The 24,909-nt window shown below is 41.5% G+C and overlaps 1 protein-coding gene across 1 annotated transcript in view; it reads left to right on the forward strand.

The window, feature by feature from the left end:
• Window positions 1-24,909, forward strand: part of PRKDC (protein kinase, DNA-activated, catalytic subunit) — a 527,347-nt gene that overhangs the window by 500,803 nt on the left and 1,635 nt on the right. The window contains exons 82-85 of the mRNA XM_075353287.1: window positions 3,663-3,734; window positions 4,334-4,535; window positions 16,018-16,206; window positions 17,771-17,910. Of these exons, the coding sequence (XP_075209402.1) occupies window positions 3,663-3,734; window positions 4,334-4,535; window positions 16,018-16,206; window positions 17,771-17,910 (603 nt within the window). The remainder of the gene's footprint in view (window positions 1-3,662; window positions 3,735-4,333; window positions 4,536-16,017; window positions 16,207-17,770; window positions 17,911-24,909) is intronic.

The raw sequence follows: 24,909 nt of genomic DNA on the forward strand, positions 1-24,909 counted from the left end.
AGTGCGGGAAACCCTACCAACGGTTATAGATAAATTTGGAGAGTTCTCAGGCCTACACATTGATTGGGATAAGTGGGCCTCAATGCCGTTGATGCACAGCTCCGGGGCCCTGCTTGATGGCCTGTCGCCCTTGCCGTTTGTATCCAGCTTCAAGTATTTAGGTATTCACGTACAAAAGGACCACACACTAGACCTCCAAATGAATATTACACCACTTCTGGAATATACTAACCTTAAATACAGCTTATTGGGTAAACTACCACTCTCGATGGCTGGCAGAATAAACCTAATTCAAATTCTACTGCTCCCTAAGCTCAGTTACACTCTACAGCACAGTGCAATCCCGGTACCCAAGTCTTTCTTCTCATCGCTTACTTCGCTCACGTCTTCCTTTTTATGGGGGAAGTCTAGGCCCAAACTCTGCCTGTCTACTTTACATAGATCCAAGACATTAAGGGGGGTGGCGCTACCGGAGTTTTTTGTGTACTATTTTGCAGGACAGCTTAAAGTGTTAAGCCCCTGAATGTCGAATTGTCAGTTACCTAACTCTGAGGACGATATATCGCGTGCAGTTGGGACCAAATGTCTATTGGCCTTCCTGGAATCTGATAGGCTGGGGGTGCCCAGGCTATTACCTATCCTTAGGTTGACGCATTTGGTGTGGTGGCAGATTAAGAAGATAGCGGGCTTTGAAGGGGTGGTGGCGGAACTTCCGCTCTGGATAAACAGTTATTGTCCTACTCTAGTTGGTCATCCCTCGGCTCAGTTCTGGGCCACTCATAATGTTCTTGCACTAGAAGAGCTCTTTACTCCAGGAACCAACCTCTTTAAGTCCTTTGGGCAGGTCCAGGCTGAATATGACGTCCCAAGATTCCAGTTTTTTAGATATCTTCAGGTTCATACGGCAGTCCAACCTCAAGTGCAAGGAGGTGGAGGGAGCTGATATCTTCATTTCCAATGATAGGTATTCTGAAATCACAGGGACCCCGGGGCCGGAGATCTGTTATATATACCTATCTGTTATCAATGGGGGTGGAGTCGGTAGCCCTGCCAGTTCAGGACAGATGGAGGCGTCTGATCCCTTCATTACAAGGAAAGGAGTGGGAGGAAATATTGGAATCGCCAACTACAGTGTCCCTATCCGCCAATAACAGATTGATTCAATGTTACATTGTTCAACAGGCATATCTCCTATTCGTTTGTTTAATATGGGCCGCTCATGCACGTTAAAGTGCCCACGATATCATCTCCCAGGGGCCAATTTTATACTCATGATATGGAGCTGCCCTATTATCTCGGTGTTTTGGCAGGAGGTGATCTCCCTACTATCTTCTGTCATGTCGATTCCTGTTCCAATCGAGCCTCTACTATGTCTGTTTGGGGTAGTGGAGGAGGAGACATGGGACCACTACATGAAAATATTTCTTATAGAAACCTTGTTCATAGCTAAGAAGTTCATAGCCCTAAGGTGGATGGGAGGTTCAGATCCGACTGTATGGTCCTGGTTCAAACTGGTTATCGCAATTGTACCCTATGAAAGGGTAGGGTACTACAACAGGGGGTGTGCAGAAAAATGTAATAAAATTTGGGGCCTGTGGAACTCCTCGCTGACACACTCACAAAAACGTAATCGTGGCACTGACCGATCCCTATGCGTGTTAGTATGCAAAATGCTATGCAGCGGTATACTGTGACATTATGTAACTATTATTATCTCGTGGTTTTTTTTTTTTGTTTTGGTTATTTTAGGCCATATTGTTAGCGTGTCTGTATGCTTAGTACAACTCCGTTGAATGTATAAATATCTGGAAGTACAGACAGTATTGTTACTGTGCTCCAGGTATAGCTGGCGTCCTAGAGGCCACATAATAGGTCATTACCATATTTAAAGTTACCGTAGTTTTTCATGTGTCAGAATTGTATAACCCCGTTTATAAAGTCAGCTGTACCATGTATGACTTGAATGTTAATAAAACACAGTTTAAAAAAAAACAGGCCCTTACTTGACTCTGTCAACAGAAAAATAAAAAGTTATGGCTCTTGAAAAAAGGGGAGGGAAAAAACAAAAGCGCAGAAATAAAAAATCGCCTGGTCCTTGAGATAATTAATGAATATGTATATAACATAACATTTCCGCCTTTTTAAACTTTCCCCACTGCTGGGATTCCAGCAAAGGAGCTTTTATAATATACTAGCTGTAGTATAAAAATTCCCCAGGAAACCTCAGCTAGTTTCCCTTGCACAATCCTTTTCAATTACAATGGATGAGAATGGGAATGCCAGGATGAGATGCATGTCTCCACATAGTTGGAAATATCAAACACTAAAGATAAGGCTGTCGGGCGAGACGTGTCACGCAGAACCTAAATTGCATAGTCACATTATGACATTGCATTTAATGATTCCCTATGTCTCATTGTGAACTACTGCAACATTCATATTTGTTTCCAAATGTGTTGGATTTTCTTTCACTGGTCGCAAACTCTGGATGCGACTCACTTGCTATACACTTCAATTTACAGTACTATGCAAAAGCTTTATGCATTTTGTGGAAAAAAATACAAAGTAAGAATGCTTTAAAAAAAGAAAAAAAAGGGTTAATAGTTTATTTTTATAAAGAAATATCTACATCTAACCTATATATGATATGACCATCCGGTGCCTTGAAGACAACAACAATTCATCTAGGTAAATGTACATGCAGTTTAAGTAACTTGATAGGGAGGCTGTTCCAAACATCTTGTAGACCTAACCACAGATCTTCTTAGACGTAGTATTGTGCAAATCCTTCTGTGAAATATGTTCAATACAAAGGAGAACAACAAATCCTGGACGCGATGATGTGGCTCCCACAGAGCTGTGATTTCAACATCAGCTGTCTGTCTGCGATTACGTGAAGCCTATATCCACTGAAGATGTGTGGTTATTTTTCTAGGATGTTTGAAACAACCTAACCGCTGAATTTCTTCAAGAACTTTGTACATTTATATGTAGAACTCATGCCTTGATGCTGTTTTGAAGGTAAAAGGCAGTCACACCAAATATTTGATTTGATTTAGATTTCTCTTTCGTTCATTCACTTTTCATTTTATTAATTCATAAAATTAAACAATCAACACTTTAGTATTTGAAGGTATTCTTACTCTGCAGCATTTTTCCATATCTGCCTTAAAGTAAGTCGCTGGCATGTGACTTCCCTGCAATTGGGCATGTTTTGAGAGCAAAATTGTGGCTCTAAAATTGTGCAACTTGTCTAAAACATTGTGCTACTGATATTTATAATCACTCAAATTTTCTCATCACTGCTGTCCTGCAACACATATTGCCATTTAGCCCCAGCCTAAATTAATTCTGTATACTTTAAACAAACCATAATAAAGGTTATAATTATTACTCACACTGTTATCCTTTCCCATCCTTACCTTTTATATGTACATTTTACTATTAGTGATGAACATTTAGTGTGAGGATTTTTATTATTCATTCTGTTTTAGTTTGAAGAACTAACAACTTCAATTTCGCTTTTAAAAAGTAGCACATAGTGACAATTTTAGTCATACAGACAGACCAGTATTTAATGTGTCATATCCTAGAAAGTTGTGCATTGTCAGTTTACATTTCAAAAAAATTATAATAAATTGTGATCAATATTTCTGACACAGTTATGCAAGTCGCGATTCAGCTGTCAATTCATTCAAAGAAAGAGAAGCCCTTGTTCCTGGAGACTTGTTGAGGTGAGTAAATATACCCAGTTTTCTTGCCTGGGGGGGTGGGGGGCACTTTATGTAGGAATTGTGGACAATGTAAGAAATACTTTCAAGATGTAATGGCAACAGAATTCACTCCTCATGACTCTGTGGATGGTAATTGTAGACCTTCTCTGCCTTTAAGGTTATGTGCACATAATATAATTTAGACACATGCGAAGCCGGCAAGTTTTTCAGAACACTCTAGTATTGTATTCCTCTACACTGCACAAAAGCTAATACTGAAGTAATACTGAGCTGTTCTGCATTTGTTTGTACTAATGCTGTACTGCAGCGGATTTGGTCACTTTTGGAATGTAGTTAAGTTGCACTGAATTTTTGGTGTGAAACAAAGAGGCTGGTTTTGATGGATATATAGATCCCTTCGCTGCATTCTTAAAGCAGTACTCTGGAACATTCTACAAAGTTCAACAGTTTAGTTTGGTAGGAGGACAGAGCACTTCAGCTGAGAGTTCTAGAGGGGGGGGGGGTATCCTAGTTTTTGGGGTTGCCTGGTAACTTTTGACAAGGAGTTTTCTGCCTTACATTGGAACCTGCACATATTAAATCTCTCACATACATTGCAGGAGGGCCTTTATTAAGATGAGTGCAACACCTGAAGCATTTTTGGCTCTTCGCTCCCATTTTGTCCGATCTCATGCTTTGCTGTGTATAAGCCATTGGATTCTTGGCATTGGAGATCGCCACCTGAGCAATTTCATGGTCAATATGGAGACCGGCGGAATGATTGGCATTGACTTTGGTCACGCTTTTGGCACAGCAACTCAGGTAACTACAATACAGTAATTAAAGACTTTTGTTGAGGAGTATTGTAATTGAATTTGAGGTAAGGAGGGAATTCTTCTTAAAGAGGAGCAACCACCAGAATTTTGCATCTAAAGGCAACACCATACTGGCACTAAGATGCTGAATCCAGACATACCTGATGCTTGGTTCCAGAAATATCTTTAATCAAAGTTGCAGAAATGCACTGCACTTTGATTGACAGTAGCGGGCCTTTGTAGGTCGGGTCCATGTTGTAAAGTCCTCCTCCAGTTTCCTCTATGATGTACCCCCTTTTCATTATTTGAATCTTGCACCGCGCCGCCATTGCTGTTGGCGGCACGTGTACGTTGACACAGTGATTCTGTCTTCACTAATATGGCACCAGAGTCTGTGGTTCGCGCATGCACAGTCTCTGGCGCCGTTTTATTGAAGACACTGGTGAAGACTATACAGGTATGCCTGGATTTAGCATCTTACTGCCTGTACAGCACTGCCATTACCTCATATTTCAAAATTCTGGTGGTTGCTCTGTTTAATGCAATTTCGAATGCAGTGAAGAAGTTTGTAATTTAAATACAAATTTTATTGATCCCACAAGACTCCTAAACCCTCCTCATATGGCTGGTAAAAATGTACCCCCATGAAGCAACAGTTCTGTATAACCTCTCCTTTAAATAAAGGGGGGGTAGCTGATTTCTCTGCGCTGCTGATAGGTTCAGTAATGGTCCACAATATGCAGATATAGTGGGGGGGTTTTTCATTGTCTATGCATTTTAAAGTCCTACTGACTTTTTCCTCAGGAAAAACCACATATACAAAAATACACTGGGACACATGCCCTTAAATACAAGACAAAATGGAGGGAGTAAGGTTGAGGGTTTTTTTTTTATAAAGTTTGTTGTACAAGAAGGATTTTTTTCACTAGACGCTATTAAGCATGAATATAGATGGGAATGAAGATCCCTATAAGTTTGAATCCAATTTCATAACAATGTACATTTCTAACAACAAAGAAATAAGAGCTATACTACAGGGATACTGGCATATTCTTCTGGCTGATCATATATTCAGAAAGAGATGGCATGGCTAAAATTCCCGGTTCTAACACACTGAACTAGATTTCTACTGTAATGTAGTCCAAAGGGGAAATCCCTCTTCTGAAACTTTTCCACGCTTGTGCCTTATTTGAAAGATTTGTTGTTGTTTTTTTTTATCTCCTTCACCATAGCCATGTTTTGTTGTTTTGGAAGCATATTTCTACTGACCATTATTCTCAACAAGAAATAGGCCCGATGCTACTGCATCGCGACTCGTGACTTGAACATCTGTCTATGCTTATTGGTGCTGACAGGAGCAGTGGACTTGTGTCACACTGTTTGCGCTTTCCAACATATCTGTTGTATGTCATCTTTCCGCATTTGTGTATTGTATGTCTTGCATTATTTGACGTCTTTCACCCTTGGTATCTGGTGTTGTGTTTCTTGAGCTGTGCTGTGTGTCATCTGTGTGCATGTGTGTGTGTGTGTATATATATATGGCTGTACTCTGTGTGTACTTGTCTGTGTACATGTGTGTGTACTGTATATGGCTGTATGCTGTGTATACTTGTCATCTGTGTGTATATGGCTGTACGCTGTGTGTACGTGTCGTCTGTGTACATGTGTGTCTGTGTGCTGTGTGCACGTGTCTGTACGTGTGTGTATATGGCTGTACGCTGTGTGTATGTGTCATCTGTGTACGTGTGTGTGTGTGTGTATATGGCTGTACTCTGTGTGCGTGTCTGTGTACGTGTGTGTATATGGCTGTACGCTGTGTGTACGTGTCTGTAAGTGTGTGTCTGTGTGGCTGTACGCTGTGTGTATGTGTCATCTGTACGTGCGTGTGTGGGTCTGTCTGTCTGTACGCTTTGTATACGTGTCGAATGTATGTGTGTGGCTGTACGCTGTGTATACATGTCGTCTGTACGTGTGTGTGTGTGTGTGGCTGTACGCTGTGTGTACGTGTTGACTGTGTACATGTGTGTGTATATGGCTGTACACTGTGTGTACGTGTGTCTGTGTGGCTGTACGCTGTGTGTGTTTGTGCATGTGAGTGGCTTTACGCTGTGTATACGTGTCGTCTGTGTGTGTGTGGCTGTACTCTGTGCGTGTCGCCTGTGTACATGTGTGTGTATGGCTGTACGCTGTGTTCGTGTCTGTCTGTGTGGCTGTACGCTGTATATGTCTGTGTACGTGTGTGTTTGTGTGGCTGTACGCTGTGTGTATGTGTCGTCTGTGTACGTGTGTGGCTGTACGCTGTGTATACGTGTCGTCTGTGTGTGTGTGTGTGGCTGTATGCTGTGTGTACGTGACGTCTGTGTATATGGCTGTACGCTGTGTGTACGTGTGTGTATATGGCTGTACGCTCTGTGTATATGGCTGTACGGTGTGTGTGTGTGTGTGTGTGTGTGTGTATTCTCTCTCTCTCTTTTTTCCCCCTCCCCCTGGAGAAAACACGGGTCTTTTAAATAAAAATATGTTCTATATTTACCTGTATCCAGCGATACTGTCTTCGGCTCTGCTGCCTCTCCCTCCTGACCGCTGCTCATTATACTCCCTGAATATTCACTGCACCAAAGAGCTGGAAGCAGGAGCAGCGCTGGGGAGTTCCGTGTCGGGGACCGTATTGCTAGTGTGGCGCCCCTGACCTGGCCAGGCACCATAAGTACTGCACCCATTGCTGGGGCAGTGCTTCCAGGTAAATTCTAAGGCCAAAATGGGGTGTGTACACACAGACACATAGCAACCAGGTCTCCAACACCATTAGATGGGACCCTTGGGCCGTCCCCAAAAGGGGGCTGGCTTACAATTCTTGTCAAGGGGTGGAGTGGAGAGGCTGGGAACTAGTTTTGCATAGGCAGTCAGAAAAAGGAAGTGGAGCGAGCCAGTCTGCTAGTGGAGTGCAAAGAAGCTAGGCAGACCCTGCAAGTGTAGTAGCTTTTGGCAGGGGAGAACAGGTACCTATGAGTCAGCCAGAAAGACACCTGCAGAGAGGTGGCAGAGTACGGGGACTGCTGGTATCCAGGCACGCACAGGGAAACGGGTCCCTAGAGTAGCCTCAAGTGTAACTAGCTACTAAACCTGCCGGTGAGGGTACTTGCGGTACCTCACCAAACACACAGAGTCCGAGCCTCAGCAGTAACAAGGGGACCCATAAGGAGACAGTGCCAGAAGCCATCTCACCAAGGTTCACGCTGTTGGCAAACAGGCCAGAAAGAGGAGGAAAGGCAGTAGCGACTTTTCTGGATGAATTTCACGATACTGCAAGTAAGGGGTTATCCGAAACAAAAAGAGTGCTAGGAAGGCGAGTTGACAGTTACCCTTAATTCGGCCAGAAGGAGTTCCTGGTTTCACCTGGTTATCTCAGCATCGCCCGGGTTACCTCACAGAACACCCAAAAAGTGAATAAACAAGTTAAAAGACTTTTCGGACTGTGCTTGAGTTCTTCTGCGACCTGTTGTTCCCCACGCACACACCCGAGCACCTGAGGCCAGCCTCACTCTCGGGAGGCTCTACCATCAGACTGCAAATACCACCAGCCCCAGACGCTCGTTAAACTGCAGTGGCGGTCGTCCACCCCTGACCGCAAAACCGAGAGTTGCGTCACGACTAAGATAGTAAAACCGAACCTACCTGTTGTCCTGCTGAAGGAGCACTGTGGCGTCCCCGAACAGGATCAGCGCTCCTGGGGCATCACACTAGGGACAGGTGAGTATCCAGCAGTGTGTGTGTGTGTGTGTGTGTGTGTATAGGCATGTGTGTGTCTGTGTTTAGTGTATACATGCATTGTGTGTGTGGGAAGAGCGGTAATGTCACCACTACTTGGGCATGCGCAGTTCGTGCAGTTCGAACTGCGCCTGCGCAACTGACAGTGCCGCGGTGCATGCTGGAATAAGGTTACAGACATAACTGGCAATTACGTATGTAGATTAACTGCTTAACGACAAATGACTGACATAGAAAATTATGAGCAGGTGTCAGTTCCCACATCATGATATTCTATGTTCATCATGGATTTAAACTGTCACTGTGTGGAAGCACACAGTGACAGCTCCGTGCCAACAACAGTCACTGACAGCTGACCGGAACAGGAAGAGATGCGGTCCCTGCATATGACTTAATGACCTATCACAGCATGATCGTTCGGGAGGTGCTGAAATATCAACATTTCCCTGCACAATCGCTGCCGGAGCTCGACTTAGCTGACAGACGAGCTCCTGCAGTAATAGCTAGGTCCAGCGCGCACCTTCCAAACGATATCAAGCGCGGCATTTGTAAGGCTGTAGGAGGGAGGGGCTCTCTTTTTTCCCCTCCATCGACACTGCCATGATAAAATCACAGGGAGCTGATGGTTGTCATGGCCCCCTGTGGACAAACAATGACCACCTGGGATGGTGGCATGTTAGATCTAGCCATAGGCGAAATGATGAAAAATGAGAAAAGCAAACTAATAAAGTACATATATTTGGTTTCGTTTTGTCCAGATTGGCATGATCTGTAAACTTGTCACACTATTTATTCCTTACATTGAACACCATAAAAAAAATAAATTAAAAACGTGGCAAAAAAACTATGCTTTTTCATCATACCGCCAAAATAAAGTGGAATAAAACGCAATAAAAAAGACTAATGTAAATTAAAATTATATCGCTAATAACGTCCTCTTGTCCTGTAAAAAAAACAAGCTGGCTGCCATACAAGCCCCATCAGTGGAAATATAATAAAAGCTTCAGCTATCAGAATACAGCAATGCAAAAACAATATGCTCTCTACAAAATTGTTTTTATTGTGTAAAATTGGCAAAACATAAAAAAAATCTATAAATGGGGTATCACTGTAATTGTACTCACTCGAACAATAAAGTTGTCTTTTCATTTTTACCCCATGAGATGGTCGCTCCCCAAAAAAAATGATCAAAATTGCTGTTAATTTTAATTTTTATTTTTTTTTTTAAAAAAAAAAAAAATGTGCCCGAAAATGGTACCAATCATGTCAACTGCAGGAAAAATATATATACATATGTTCCAGCTCACTCTTCTTCACTCCTGAATCCACCGCCGATGCACAGAAAACGCCCTGACCCAAGCGGGAACCAGCAAAATTTAAGAAAGCGGAAAAATCCAGCGTCTCATGGAGAATGAAGAGATTAAAAAATTGAAAACTTTATTGTGTCCATTAAAAATTTGCAGAAGAAACAACACACGAGAGAGACATAGGAGCAGGACAGGGGACTTTTGCTATGCGTTTCAACCTATGAGGTCTTATTCATGGATTTCATAGGTTGAAAGGCGTAGGAAAAGTCCCCTGTCCTGCTCTTATGTGCCTCTCGTGTGTTGTTTCTTCTGGAAATTTTTAATGGACATAATAAAGTTTTCAATTTTTTAATCACTCATTCTCCATGAGATTCTGGATTTTTCCTCTTTCTTGAATCATGCCAACTCATCCCACAAAAAACAAGCCCTCACTTGACATTTTCAGCCGAAAACTAGAAATATTATAGCTCTCAAAATAGGGTGATGCAAAAAAGTTTTTTTAATATAAAAAAGCGTTATTTATTGTGATAGTAGCCAAGCATAAAAAATTATATAAATTGGTTATCGTAATCACAGCAGCTCGAAGAATAAATCTGCCTTATTGCTTATAGCGTACGGTGAACAGAGTAAAAGTTTATTCTGCCACCCAAAGATTGCAGTAAGGCTCAGCTCATATTTATCCTACGATCTACAATGAGTTCTTACAGCGGGGATTATGTGTAGAGCTCTGAAATACAAGATTCAAAATGAAACCCAGACAGAAGATACCCTATATACACAGCAGCTCCGCCGGCCGCCGCACACAGCAGTTCCGCCGGCCGCCACACACTGATGCTCCGCCGGCCGCTGTACGGAGCTCCTGCCTCCTGTGACCCCTCTTCATCACCCCCTGTAGGCTACATTCGGATTTTAAGACGCACCCCTCATTTTCCTCTTCAATTTTTGGGAGGAAAAGTGTGTCTTATAATCCGAAAAATATGGTCTGTGTGTGTGTGTGTGTATGTATAGGTATGTATGTATGTATGTATGTATATATATATATATATATATATATATATGTATGTATGTGTATATATATATATATATATATATATATATATATATATATGTATGTGTATATATATATATATATATATATATATATATATATATATATATGTGTGTGTATATATATATGTGTATATATATGTGTATATATATGTATATACATGTGTATATATATGTATATACATGTGTATATATATGTGTATATATATGTGTATATATATGTGTGTATATATATATGTGTATATATATATATGTATATATATGTGTATATATGTGTATATATATGTATATATGTATATATGTATGTATATATATGTATGTATATATATGTATGTATATATATGTATGTATATATATATATATATATGTATATTATATATATTATAGTCTGCAGAAAAGAATAGTAAATCACATAAGTCAGTATACCCCTCACATTTTTTGTAAGTACTTCCTTATATCTTTTCATGGAACAACACTGGAGATATGACATTTTGATACAATGTAAAGTAGTCAACGTTCACCTTGTATAGCGTAAATATAGTGTAAATTTGGTGTGCCCTCTAAATAACGCAGCACAGCCATTAATGTCTAAACCGCTGGCAACAAATGTGAGTACACCCCTAAATTAAAATGGCTAAATTGTGCCCAAAATGTCAACATTTTGTGTGGCCACCATTTTTTTTTTCAAGCACTGCCTTAACTCTCTTGGGCATGGAGTTCACTAGAGATTCACAGTAGCCACTGGAATCCTTTTCCATTCCTCCATAATGACATTAGAGAGCTGGTGGATGTTAGAGACCTTGCGCTGTTCCACATTCCATTTGAGGAGGCCCCACAGATGCTCAATAGGGTTTAGGTCTGGAGACCTACTGGGCAAGTCCAGCTCCTTTACCCTCATTTTCTTTGGCAAGTTGGTCTTGGAGTTGTGTTTGGGGTCATTATCATACTGGAATACTGCTCTGTGAACCAGTTTCTGAAGCGAGGGGATCCTGCTCTGCTTCAGTATGTCACAGTACATGTTGGTATTTATGGTTCACTCAATGAGCTGTAGCTCCCTACAAGTGGTAGCACTCATGCAGCCCGAAACCATGACACTCCCACTACCATGATTGACTGTAGGCAGGACACACTTGTCTTTGTACTCCTCACCTGGTTGCCACCACCCACACATGACACCATCTAAACCAAATAAGTTTATCTTTTTCTCATTAGACCACAGGACCTGGACATGGTTCCAGTAATCCATGTTCTTGGTCTTCTTGTCTTCAGAAATCTGTTTCTGGGCTTTATTGTGCATCATCTTTAGAAAAGGTTTCCTTCTGGGATCACAGCCATGCAGACCAATCTGATGCAGTGTGCGACGTATGGTTTGAGCACTGATAGGCTGACCCCCCACCCTTTTAACCTCTGCAGCAATGCTAGCAGCACTTGTACATCTGTTTTGAAAAGACAACCTCTGGATATATGACACGGAGTACGTGCACTCTTTGGTCGAGCGTGGTGAGGCCTGTTCTGAACTTGTTTTGTTAAACTGCTGTATGGTCTTGGCCCCTCTACTGCAGCTCAGTTTCAGGGTGTTGGCAATCCTCTTATAGCGTATGCCATCTTTATGTAGAACAACAATTATTTTTTTCAGATCCTTAGAGAATTCTTAACCATGAGGTGTCATGCTGAATTTCCAGTGATCAGTATGAGTGTGTGAGCGATAACACCAAATTTAACACACCTGCTCCCCATTCACACCTGAGACCTTGTAACACTAATAAGTCACATGACACCAAGGAGGGAAAATGACTAATTGGGCACAATTTGGCCATTTTCACTTATGGGGTGTACTCACTTTTGTTGCCAGCAGTTTAGACATTAATTGCTGTGGGTTCAGTTATTTAGAGTGCACACCAAATGTTTTACAAGCTGTACACTGACTACGTTACATAAAAAAGACTGAATGCTGTCTCACATGCAAAGACATGTCAATAAAGTATAAGGCTGTGTGCCCACATTGCGTATTTATGCACAGATAAAACATGCGCTTTTATGTGCAGATTAACAGGAAAAAAGCATGTGAAAAAACAGCCATTTTTTATTGCATTTTACATGTTTTTTCACATACATTTTTCAGTGCTTCTTTTCGTGCGTTTTATAATCATGGTGACTGTGGGGGGGTTCAGGTGCTGTACCTCCACAGTTGATGTTACAGTCGAGACCCGGTTCTCTCTTCTCGGAGCGGTGCCTGCACCGCTCTTTGCAGCTAAACCCCCTGAGTGCTGCAATCAGTGTGATCGCAGTATTCAGAAGGCAGGTAGAGGGATTGCTTAAGTCTCCCTGACAATCGGGTCCCTGGAATGCAATCACAGGGACCCAATCGCTGTCATAGTAACCCTGTGTCATCACCATGACGACCCCAGGTTACCGAGCTACGGAGAGCCCCCCACACCATGCTGCATACATAGTGTGTGAGGCGCAGCACTGCACTATAGTCCCCTGTAGTGATAAAGCCCTTTCACGGAATTATAGAATAAAATAAATGCAGAAACAATTGACATGCTGCTTCTTTTTTCAGCAACAAAATCTGCAAGAAAAAAGAAGCAGCATGTGCACAAGAAGTCACTATTCTAATAGACTTTGTTGGGATGCTTTTTCCTTGCTTTTATTGATTAAAAAAAGCAAGGAAAAACGCTAGAAAAAAATGAAAAAAAAACACCACGTGCAGAAGGCCATACTTTGAGTTTGCATATTTATGCACCTACATTATTTTAGTTCATTATTTTTTTTTTTCCCACCAGAAAGGATTTCACATTGTTTTTCAATTGAATAGTACACATAATGGGGATAAAAGTTATGAAATTATTCTTTTTTTCCATGAAGGAAGTCTGGCTTTTTAACAGGGATAGCAGCAGCATATTCTGTAGGACTTTAGAATTGGTAGAGGACTTGTACAGACAATAAAGAAATGACTGAATAACATATAGGTCAACAGTCACAGGAGGCCCTGCTCACAAGCTTACAATCTGTATAAAATTAGGGGGAACAACAATAAGTACAAATTGCTTATCGTGTATGGTCCTGCCATAATTAGAATAAATAGTGGTTTTCATATAAATCTGCATGAGTTGTCATCAGCCAGTATCTGTCCAAGTAGAGTTGCCAAGTGCTATGGAGTGCAACTGGGGAACAGGGAAGAGTTATATTAGTGATGATAGGCCTGTCTGTAGTGTCTTTAAAGCGCTCTTAAAAATGTAGGGACAAGGTTATTTATCAGTTTGTCTGAGGTAGTGCATTCCAGAAAACTGGCACGGCATGAGGGAAAATTTGTATTATTGAGCAAATATATAATGTGCATATATGTAGATATACTGTATATAGATACATATAAAATTTATATCTATATATCTCCCTGTATGTATGTATATGTGTGTGTATCTCTCTCTCTATATATATATATATATATATATATATATATATATCTATATATACAAATATATATATATCTATATGTATACATATATATATATAATGTGTATAATACCTCCACCTTCGTGACTTGGCTTTCGATTGGAATATTTTAATAAATCAAACCGCAGAAATAATCCTTAATGTGCTCATTAATTACCAATATTCCCTTTCCTACATAATCACCAGACAATTGGATACACTTCTGCCAACGATGAGCAAGTTTTATGAAGCCGTTACGGAAGAAGTCTACACTCTGTTTCCGCAAATGCCAGTTATGCTTGCAATTTCTCTGAGTGATAGGACGATCATCCTGAATCTGTCTCTCAACGTTTTGCATGTTTAAAGGTACCGTCACACTAAGCGACGCACCAGCGACCTGACCTGGCAGGGATCGCTGGTGCGTCGCTACATGGTCGCTGGTGAGCTGTCAAACAGGCAGATCTCACCAGCGACCAGTGACCAGCCCCCAGCCAGCAGCGACATGTGGAAGCGATGCTGCGCTTGGTAACTAAGGTAAATATCGGGTAACCAAGAAAAGCACTTCTCTTGGTTACCCGATATTTACCTTAGTTACTAGCGTCCGCCGCTCTCACGCTGATAGTGCCAGCTCCCTGTTCCCTGCACTCCTAGCCAGAGTACACATCGGGTTAATTACCCGATGTGTAGTCCAGCTACACAGCTACATGTGCAGGGAGCTGGCACTGGCAGCGTGAGAGCACACCGCTTAGCGCTGGCTACCTGCACTCCTAGCCAGAGTACACATCGGGTTAATTACCCGATGTGTACTCCGGCTACGTGTGCAGGGAGCCGGCACTGACAACGTGAGAGCGGCGGACGCTGGTAACAAAGGTAAATATCGGGTAACAAAGGAAAAGGCTTCTTGGTTACCCGATGTTTACTTTGGTTACCAGCGTCCGCAGAAGCCAGCTCCCTGCACATTCAGTTGTTGCTCTCTCGCTGTCACACACAGCGATGTGTGCATCACAGTGGGAGAGCAACAACTAAAAAATGGTCCAGGACATTCAGCAACAACCGGCGACCTCACAGCAGGGGCCAGGTTGTTGCTGGATGTCACACACAGCAACATCGCTATCAAGATCGCTGTTGCGTCACAAAAATCGTGCCTCAGCAGCGATGTTGCTTAGTGAGACGTGGCCTTAACTGTGTGGTTGATTTCACAGGACAACCAACTTTTTCTTTGTCATGCAAGTTAGATGTTCCTGCCTCACCAGCTTTAAACTTACTAACCAATGATGCACAGTGCTCACATCAACACAAGCACCATAAACAGCTTACATTCTCTGATAAATTTCCTTTTGGGTGACACTTTCTGCTGTCAAGAATTCAATGATTGCACATTTCCTAAATTGCATTTTTTACACTGTAAGAACATAGCCGTTAATTGCTAAGGTTCCCCGCCAACTGGAGCTGTAGAAGAGAGTCTACTGAACAGTCCAGTACCTGCCAACATACCATTGCCGCCATCTGTTGAGGAGTTCCGAAGGTGGAAGCATTACTTTTCATTCAATGTGTGTGTGTGTGTGTGTGTGTGTGTGTGTGTGTGTGTGTGTGTGTGTGTGTGTATATAAATGAAATGGGTTTGCTACATCTAGTCAGTAATATTACTGCTTGTCTGATGTGAGTCTTAATACGTTTGGAAAAAAAATGCAGCAAATAGAATGTCGTCTTCTTCTGTAAAGTGTCTTTCCTAGAAAACTTATGAATAACTTATTGATAATATTTTGTAATTCACATATTGTTACCACAATATGTGTTATAAACATATTATTTTTGTAAAATTACTAAAGCTATATATTATTTGTCTTGTTATTCAGAGCTGCACCCCCAGGACTTTGCATTTGCTGGTGGTGAAATATAAATTTCTTCAATTCTTGTACTTCTTTCTTTAAGTTTTTACCTGTGCCTGAACTGATGCCTTTCCGCCTGACACGTCAGATAATAAATCTGATGTTGCCCCTGAAAGAAACTGGTTTATTTGACTCTGTGATGGTACATGCTTTACGAGCCTATCGGGCGGATCCCGACCTCCTCATTAGTACAATGGATGTGTTTGTAAAGGAGCCTTCACTGGACTGGAAGGTAATACTAGATGTTGATTTTCTTTCTACCAGTGTGACTTTGATTACCGTGAAATTAAATTTGTTCACTAACCCTGAAATAATCATCTGAGAAATATTTAATTTTAATTAGTCAGCAAACTAAATCATATTTCCTATATGGATGCGTACATACCGATACATTTAGGAAATAATATGGACAATAATATATGTATAATGGGGAAAGCATATGTAGAAGATATTTCTACAGCATCATGCAACCATTGTCTGTGATCCTAGAAGCAAACAGGTTTCATTTTGTGGGTGTACTTAAAGGGGTATTCTCACCTCCAAGATCCTATCACAATATGTACTAGGCGTAACAATAATGATAATATTAGCACATACTTCCAATTAGAAATGTAGTATAGTTCTCCTGATATAGCCATGTCTCTTACCTCATGTGCAGGGCATTGCAGCTTAGGTATCCATGGTTCTGATCCAAGCAATTAACTAACTGTACTATATAAGTGGACATAACCATGGATACCTGAGCTTTAGTTTAGAGACATGGCTATATCAGAAGAACTATCCTACATTTCTAATTGGAGGTATTGTATTTGCTAAAATTATTATTGTTATTCTTAGTACATATTGGGATAAGATTTTGGAAATGGGAATACACCTTTACATACACCCATAAAATCGGCGCATGCGCAGATTTTTATTTTTCTCAGCGCATGCGCTGCCGCTCTTAATCGACTCCACAGTGTCCTCATTGGAATGGCACCGGAGATTGTAGTGAACGTGCTTATTCCGGCGCCATTTTATTGAAGAGTTGGAGAAAAACTTGAAAATAGTACTGCACATGCCACGGGCATAGCTCTATTCGCAGCGGCAGAGGGGAGAAATTTAAATAGAAGGGAGGCAGGCAGCCAGGGGAGGAAGCCATACAAAAGCATCAACCCACAAAGTCCCACCCCAATGCTCAAGGCACTGCACGAAATACATAATTTTTGGATGTTTGCACATAGATTTTTCTGCAATCAAGACGTGGATTTATAAGCTAAAGGTATCATTCTAATCGGCATCTTAGCTCCATTATGGCAATGCCTTTAGTTTATACGGCAAAAACCTGATAGTTTCTCTACTTAAAGGGAACCAACCATCAACACCACTTATTGGAAGGTTACTAGAAGTCAGCCAAGCCGAATATTGGGGCCACTCACAGAAAGCAATCCAAGGAGACCACTTGTGTAGCCAATCAGAGAATTTAGCTGATTTGTATGCAACCATATTTTCTGTTCTGTAAATTTGTTTAAATTCTTTCACCTAGACCAGTCAGGATGGGGTTAAGTCAGATTTTTAGTATCGAGAATTACATTGAGAATACCACATCTCATCATTTTCTTTGCACCCAGAAGCATAGATAACAGAACCGCCTAAGCTTTCCAGGACAATGGCGTGTATTTCTAAAAAAATTCTCTGCTGCCATATTTTTATGTCTGGTATGACTTAGTTTCCATTATATAATTTCTAAAAATATTAGTATAAAATGTAAATGTAACCTTGTCAGTTATGTACTAATTAATATATTTGCTCTTTAGAATTTAGAGGCAAAACAATTGAAAAAGGGAGGAGACTGGGTAAAAGACATAAATACTACTTCTGAGGACTGGTATCCTGCACAAAAAATCAATTGTGCAAAACGAAAGTTAGCTGGTGCAAATCCTGCAGCAATCACTTGGTAAGTATTGATAGGATGCATCCATTTTAAATTTTGTCTGAACAAAAAGTAGCCAAAAATACATGAAAATGAGAAAAATTATTTCATCTTCTGTATTCACTGCAGCTTCTGATGCAGTTTTTGAGTCAAATTCAGGAGTGGATTCTAAGGGAATTGGAAATATAAAGGAAGAACCTAAAATAAAACCAATTTTACTGCTTAGACAGTTTTTAATGCTTAATAAAGTTTATATATAGTGATGGGCGAACCCGAATTGTAAAGTTCAGGGTCTGTACCAGACACCTAGCTTCTGTGTATGGAACCCAAACACAAACTTCTCAGACCTCAGTCCCTGCCTTGCTTCAGCTGGATGTGTGTCAGAGGGCGCACATCCAGCTGAAATGCCTCGCATCTCAGAGAGGACGCCGCGCGATGTGGGAGTAAAATGTTTTTTTTCCCCTTTTGCAGTAGACAAATATACGAGTAGAGGCCCAGAAAGGAGACATGTATGTATATATATATATATACATGAAGGAAGACATATATACCAGGAAGGGGACACAAACTAGGAGGGGGCTATATATACAAGGAGCCCAGGAAGGGCGACATATATGCCAGGAGTACATAACGTATATACCAGGAAGGGCACAAAAAACAGGATGTGGACATATATACCAGAATGTGCCCAGAAGGGGGATATGTATACCAAGAGGGTCCCAGGATGGGATATATATATACCAGGAGGATGACATGTATACCAAGAAGGGGACAGAAACCTGGATGGGGACATACATACCAGAATGTGCCCAGGAAGGGGATATACATACCAGTAGGGGCCCAGGATGGGATATATATACCAGGATAGAGACCAATAAACCATGATGGGAACATATATAGCAGGAGAGGTCCAGGATTGGGACATATATATCAGGATGGAGACAAATAAACTATGATGGGGACATATATACCAGGAGAGGCCCAGGATGGGGACATATATACCAGCAGGAGGACATGTATGGTAGGAATGGGACAAAGGATGGGGACAGGAGGATATTATACAGAGGGGCAGTGTGGGGGGATAGTATACAGAATGGTAGTGGGGTGAAATACAAACGGCAGTGTGTGTGGGAAGATATATATATACAGAGAGAGAGAGCTTGTGTGGTGGGATAGTATACATAGGGGCAATATGTGTGTAGGGGGATATTCTACAAGGGAACACTGAGTGTGGGGGAATATTATACATGGGGCAGTGTGGGAGAGATTATGGAGAGGGGGCAGTGTAGGGGGTGTATTATTCATTTTCTGAGGGAAATATTTCATTTTCTGGAACAACTTCAAGGGTGCTAACACTTTTGGCTATGACTGTATATTATACACACTTTTTTTTCCAAGCGTAGCGGTGAGACTTTGGAAGATTTGAGAGGTGGAGGCGAGCTGGGGTGAAGCCTGGGCGGAGTCTCAAGGGGGCCCCAAAATGTTGCCAGTTTGGGGCCTTGAATTTCCTAGTGGTGACCCTGCTGACCCCTTCTTGAATAAAATCCCCTTTTGAAGTTTGGCCACATGGGACCTTGTAATATTATGTGTCTCACACATGCAATCTCACTTTTCCAATTCTCCTTCACTTCAGAAATTTGGGCCTTAAAGTCCTCTGATAAAGGGACTTCAATACCCTCCTCAATTAATAATATCCCACAAAACATAATAATAAAATCCGGTACATGTAATCATTCTCAACCGACCAAGAAAATGCACTGGATAAATAATTTAGTTCATGAAAATGTTTATTTAAGATTAAAAATAGATTAAAATATCATACAACTATGGTTTTAGAATAGAGCGAGTATACAGGTGAAACGATTTTCCTGGGTTAGTCCTATTAAAATTAATTACATTGTTGGCATGAAACACGGAGTATAAATGTAAGAATTTAATCCTTTTAAATAACAGGTGTAACATCAAATTCATTCATCTGAGGGATTATATCTAATTACTAACAAATATTTAATAAATACATAAATAAATAGGTACCGTATTTTTCGGACTATAAGACGCACCGGACTATAGGACGCACCCTGGTTTTAGAGGAGGAAAATAGGAAAATAAAACTTTAAGCAAAAAAATGTGGTCATGACACACTGTTATGGGGCGAGGATCTGCTGCTGACACTGTTATGGGGGTAATGTCCCCAAATTCTCTACTAAAGGTGCCCCATCCTGGTAATGATCCTCCTGCCTTGTATATGCTCACATACTCCCATCCTGTTCATATACCCCATCCTGTTCATATACCCCCATCCTATTGATATACCCCCAATCCATCCTGCTCATATTCCCCCATCCATCCTGCTCATATACTCCCATCTTGTTCATATACCCCATCCTGTTCATATACTCCCCATCCATCCTGCTCATATTCCCCCATCGATCCTGCTCATATACTCCCATCCTGTTCATATACCCCCATCCTGTTCATATACCCCCATCCTGTTCATATACCCCCCATCCATCCTGCTCATATACTCCCATCCTGCTATATGCCCCCATCGTACTCATATACCATTCTGGTATATGGCCCGTATCCTATAGCACAGAGAAAAAAAATAAACGTTTATACTTACATTTTCTTCACTCCCTGCAGCACCGATCACCTTACTCTCTACGCCACTGACCTGTGTGTGTGGAGCCGTTCCCCTGCAGCATTGCGATGTCTTCCTGTCTGTGCCGATCAGCTGATCAGCACAGATCAGCTGACCGGCACAGACAGGAAGACATCGCGTGCTGCAGGGGGACGGCTCCACACACAGGGACGGGTGAGTACACTGCACCCCGTGCTGATGATGACGCACTGGGAGCAGTGAATACAGCCGCACATGATCACTCCAGGCTGTAATTGCCAGGGGTGATCATGCGGACCGGCTCTTTACTATGCGCGCGTCCCCGCTCGTCCTCCCGGCCACCTATCAGCGCCGGCTTCTGCGCTGAGAAATGGGCGGGAGGATGGGCGTGCATATGTAATGAGCGGGCCCACGTGGTCACAGCAGGCTGCTACAGCCTGCTCGTGCCCCCGATGACCCGCTCCACCGCAGCACCCTCATTCCCGGCCGCAGCCCTATAGTCAGACCATAAGACGCACCCCAGCTTTCCCCCAAATGTTGGGGGAAAAAAAAGTGCGTCTTATGGTCCGAAAAATACGGTAGTTATTTAATGCTGTAATTAGATATTGTAATACCAGATACAACCCCATATGAAGTTTATACTGTTGTTTAAAACGATTATAAACAGTAGAGACTAAAAGTTTGGACACATCTCATTCAAAGAGTTTTCTTTATTTTCATGACTCTGAAAATTGTAGATTCACATTGAAGGCATCAAAACTATGAATTAACACATGTGGAATGAAATACTTAACAAAAAAGTGTGAAACAGCTGAAAATATGTCTTCTATTCTAGGTTCTTCAAAGTAGCCACCTTTTGCTTTGATTACTGCTTTGCACACTCTTGGCATTCTCTTGATGAGCTTCATGAGGTAGTCACCAGAAATGATTTTCACTTCACTGGTGTGCCCTGTCAGGTTTAATAAGTGGGATTTCTTGCCTTATAAATGGGGTTGGGACCATAAGTTGTGTTGCGCAGAAGTCTGGTGGATAAACAGCTGATAGTCCTACTGAATAGACTGTTAGAATTTGTATTATGGCAAGAAAAAAGCAGCCAAGAAAAACGAGTGGCCATCATTACTTTAAGTAATGAAGGTCAGTCAGTCTGAAAAATTGGGAAAACTTTGAAAATGTCCCCAAGTGCAGTGGCAAAAACCATCAAACGCTACAAAGAAACTGGCTCACAAGGGGACCGCCTCAGGAAAGGAAGACCAAGAGTCACCTCTGCTTGCTGCTGAGGATAAGTTTATCTGAGTTACCAGCCTCAAAAATCGCAGCTTAACAGCAGCTCAGATTAGAGACCAGGTCAATGCCACACAGAGGTCTAGCAGCAGACACATCTCTAGAACAACTGTTAAGAGGAGACTTTGTGCAGCAGGCCTTCATGGTAAAATAGCTGCTAGGAAACCACTGCTAAGGACAGACAACAAGCAGAAGAGACTTGTTTGGGCTAAAGAACACAAGGAATGGACATTAGACCAGTGGAAATCTGTGCTTTGGTCTGATGAGTCCAAATTTGAGATCTTCGGATCCAACCACCGTGTCTTTGTGCGACGCAGAAAAGGTGAACGGATGGACTCTACATGCCTGGTTCCCACCGTGAAGCATAGAGGAGGTGTAATGGTGTGGGGGTGCTTTGCTGGTGACACTGTTGGGGATTTATTCAAAATTGAAGGCATACTGAACCAGTATGGCTACCACAGCATCTTGCAGCGGCATGCTATTCCATCCGGTTTGCGTTTAGTTGGACCATCATTTATTTTTCAACAGGACAATGACCCCAAACACACCTCCAGGCTGTGTAAGGGATATTTGATTAAGAAGGAGAGTGATGGGGTGCTACGCCAGATGACCTGGCCTCTACAGTCACCAGACCTAAACCCAATCAAGATGGTTTGGGGTGAGCTGGACCACAAAGTGAAGGCAAAAGGGCCAACAAGTGCTAAGCATCTCTGGGAACTCCTTCAAGACTGTTGGAAGACCATTTCCGCTGACTACCTCTTGAAGCTCATCAAGGGAATGCCAAGAGTGTGCAAAGCAGTAATCAAAGCAAAAGGTGGCTACTAGAATAACAACCTAGAATATGACATATTTTCAGTTGTCTCACACTTTTCTGTTAAGTATTTCATTCCACGTGTGTTAATTCATCGTTTTGATGCCTTCAATGTAAATCTACAATTTTCAGAGTCATGAAAATAAAGAAAACTCTTTGAATGAGAAGATGTGTTCAAACTTTTGGTCTGTACTGTATATATATATATATATATATATATATATATTAGTATCAATAAAGTGTTAAATGCTAATTTTTAATATGGAATTACTATATAAGGATACACTTGGGAAACATGCAGTAATAGAATACACAGCATATGAAATAACCCAGAATAATTCGGTAATTAGTAATTACTGAACATCACTAACAATGGCCGAAAGATTTTAGTACATACCAGGGACCCCAGGGATGCTCGCAATGTGCGTTTCGCCATCTTTCTCAAGGGAAACGTAATGTGTACATGTCTCCTATTTATCTTGAAATGGCGCTAATGAAATCAAAAGTGCGGCGTTTGACGACACATCCCGTCCTGCGACCGCATTCAGAATGAGTTATTTATAAGGATTAAATTCTTTCATTTATACTCCGTGTTTCATGCCAACAATGTAATTAATTTTAATGGACTAACCCAGGGAAATCTTTTCACCTGTATACTCTCTCCATTCTAAAACCATATTTGTATATGTATTTGTATGATATTTTAATCTATTTTTAATCTTAAATAAACATTTTTGTGAACTAAATTATTTATCCAGTGCATTTTCTTGGTCGGTTGAGACCCTCCTCAATGAAGAAATATTTATCTCGTCCTCATCTGAATGAGTAAGGGATGAGGTCCAACCGTCTAAAATGTCTTTCTGGCAAGAGCTTCACTCTACTTGACTTTATTTTGAGGTGTATTTTTTCAGTCTGGAGGCCAGTTGGGATGTGATAGGGTTGGTGCTGCATTTAACCTATGTTCAGGAGGACCTGCTGTAGAAAAGTCTGTTGGGCCTCTGCCCTGTGAAGCAGGCCCCATATTCACCAAATCCAGTGCAACCTGTTGGGTCTTCTCCCTGATATAAGCACTATCAAGGTTGTAGATGTAAGGTCTAGACCACCTACTTCCTCGTCTCTCCATCCCCCAGTGTGTGAGCAGAGAGAAGGGTAGGAGCCACTGCAGGCATGCTAAAACAAGAATGCATTGAGTGCTGTTGGCGGGTGTGGGGCTACTTGCAACTGCATGGACTTTAGGCTTGTGAGGAACCATCTGGTGAGGTAAGCTGGCTGGTATAGTGCCGAGAAAGCTATTCAAGAGTAGCAATTGACGGGAACTCTTCTCACACGTGTCCTCACTCATCAGTGTCTTGGACATATCCCCAAATATTTTTTTTAAGACTCATTTCTGACTTAAACACTTTGCTTAATTGTGGCTTAAGAAATAATTTATATTAACAAGACTACATGTTAGTGCATGAAAAAAAAATCTGTATAAAATTATGTGCATTAAAAATCTAATATTAATGCTCTAAGAACTGTATTTTTTACTCATCTAATTTTGTACATATATTTCTTTCCTGTATGATGCAGTATCATATGTAATTGCTTTTTTAGGAATTTATACTTAACCCCTTAACGACCGCGGGCAGTAAAATTACGTCCTAAATGACATAATGTTACTGCCCACGGTCTGCCGGCGGCAGCATGCCGCGATCGGCGCACATCTCAGCTGATTTTCACAGCTGAGATGTGTGCCTGCTAGGCACGAGCAGAATCGTGCCGATTAACCCCTTAAATGGCGCTGTCAATACGTGACAGCGCCATTATAAGCGCGATCGCGGTAAAGTTTTACTTACCGCCCAATACCGGAAGTCACGTGACGCGATCACGTGACTTCCGATAGTTGTCATGGTAGCACAGGGTCATGTGATGACTCCTGTACTACACCTGACTTGCTTGTACTTTCGCTGTGCCAGCGGCACAACTAAAGAGAAAGAGAGCGTATCTGCTGTTTACAGCCTTGTAGCTGTGATCAGCAGATACTGCAGAGCGATCGGAATGCTGATCGCAATAGCCCCCTAGGGGGACTAGTGAAATAAAAAAAAAGTTAAAAAAAGTTTTAAAAAAATTAAAAAAACAACAAAAAAACCTAAAAGTTCAAATCACCCCCCCATTCGCCCCATTGAAAATTAAAGGGTTAAAAAAATAAAAAATATACACACTTTTGGTATCACCGCGTTCAGAAACGCCCGATCTATCAAAATATAAAATCAATTAATCTGGTCAGTATACGGCGTAGCGGCAAAAAAATTCCAAACGCCAAAACGAC

This window comes from Anomaloglossus baeobatrachus, chromosome 6, assembly GCF_048569485.1.
Source record: "Anomaloglossus baeobatrachus isolate aAnoBae1 chromosome 6, aAnoBae1.hap1, whole genome shotgun sequence".
NCBI classification, from domain to species: Eukaryota; Metazoa; Chordata; class Amphibia; order Anura; family Aromobatidae; genus Anomaloglossus; species Anomaloglossus baeobatrachus.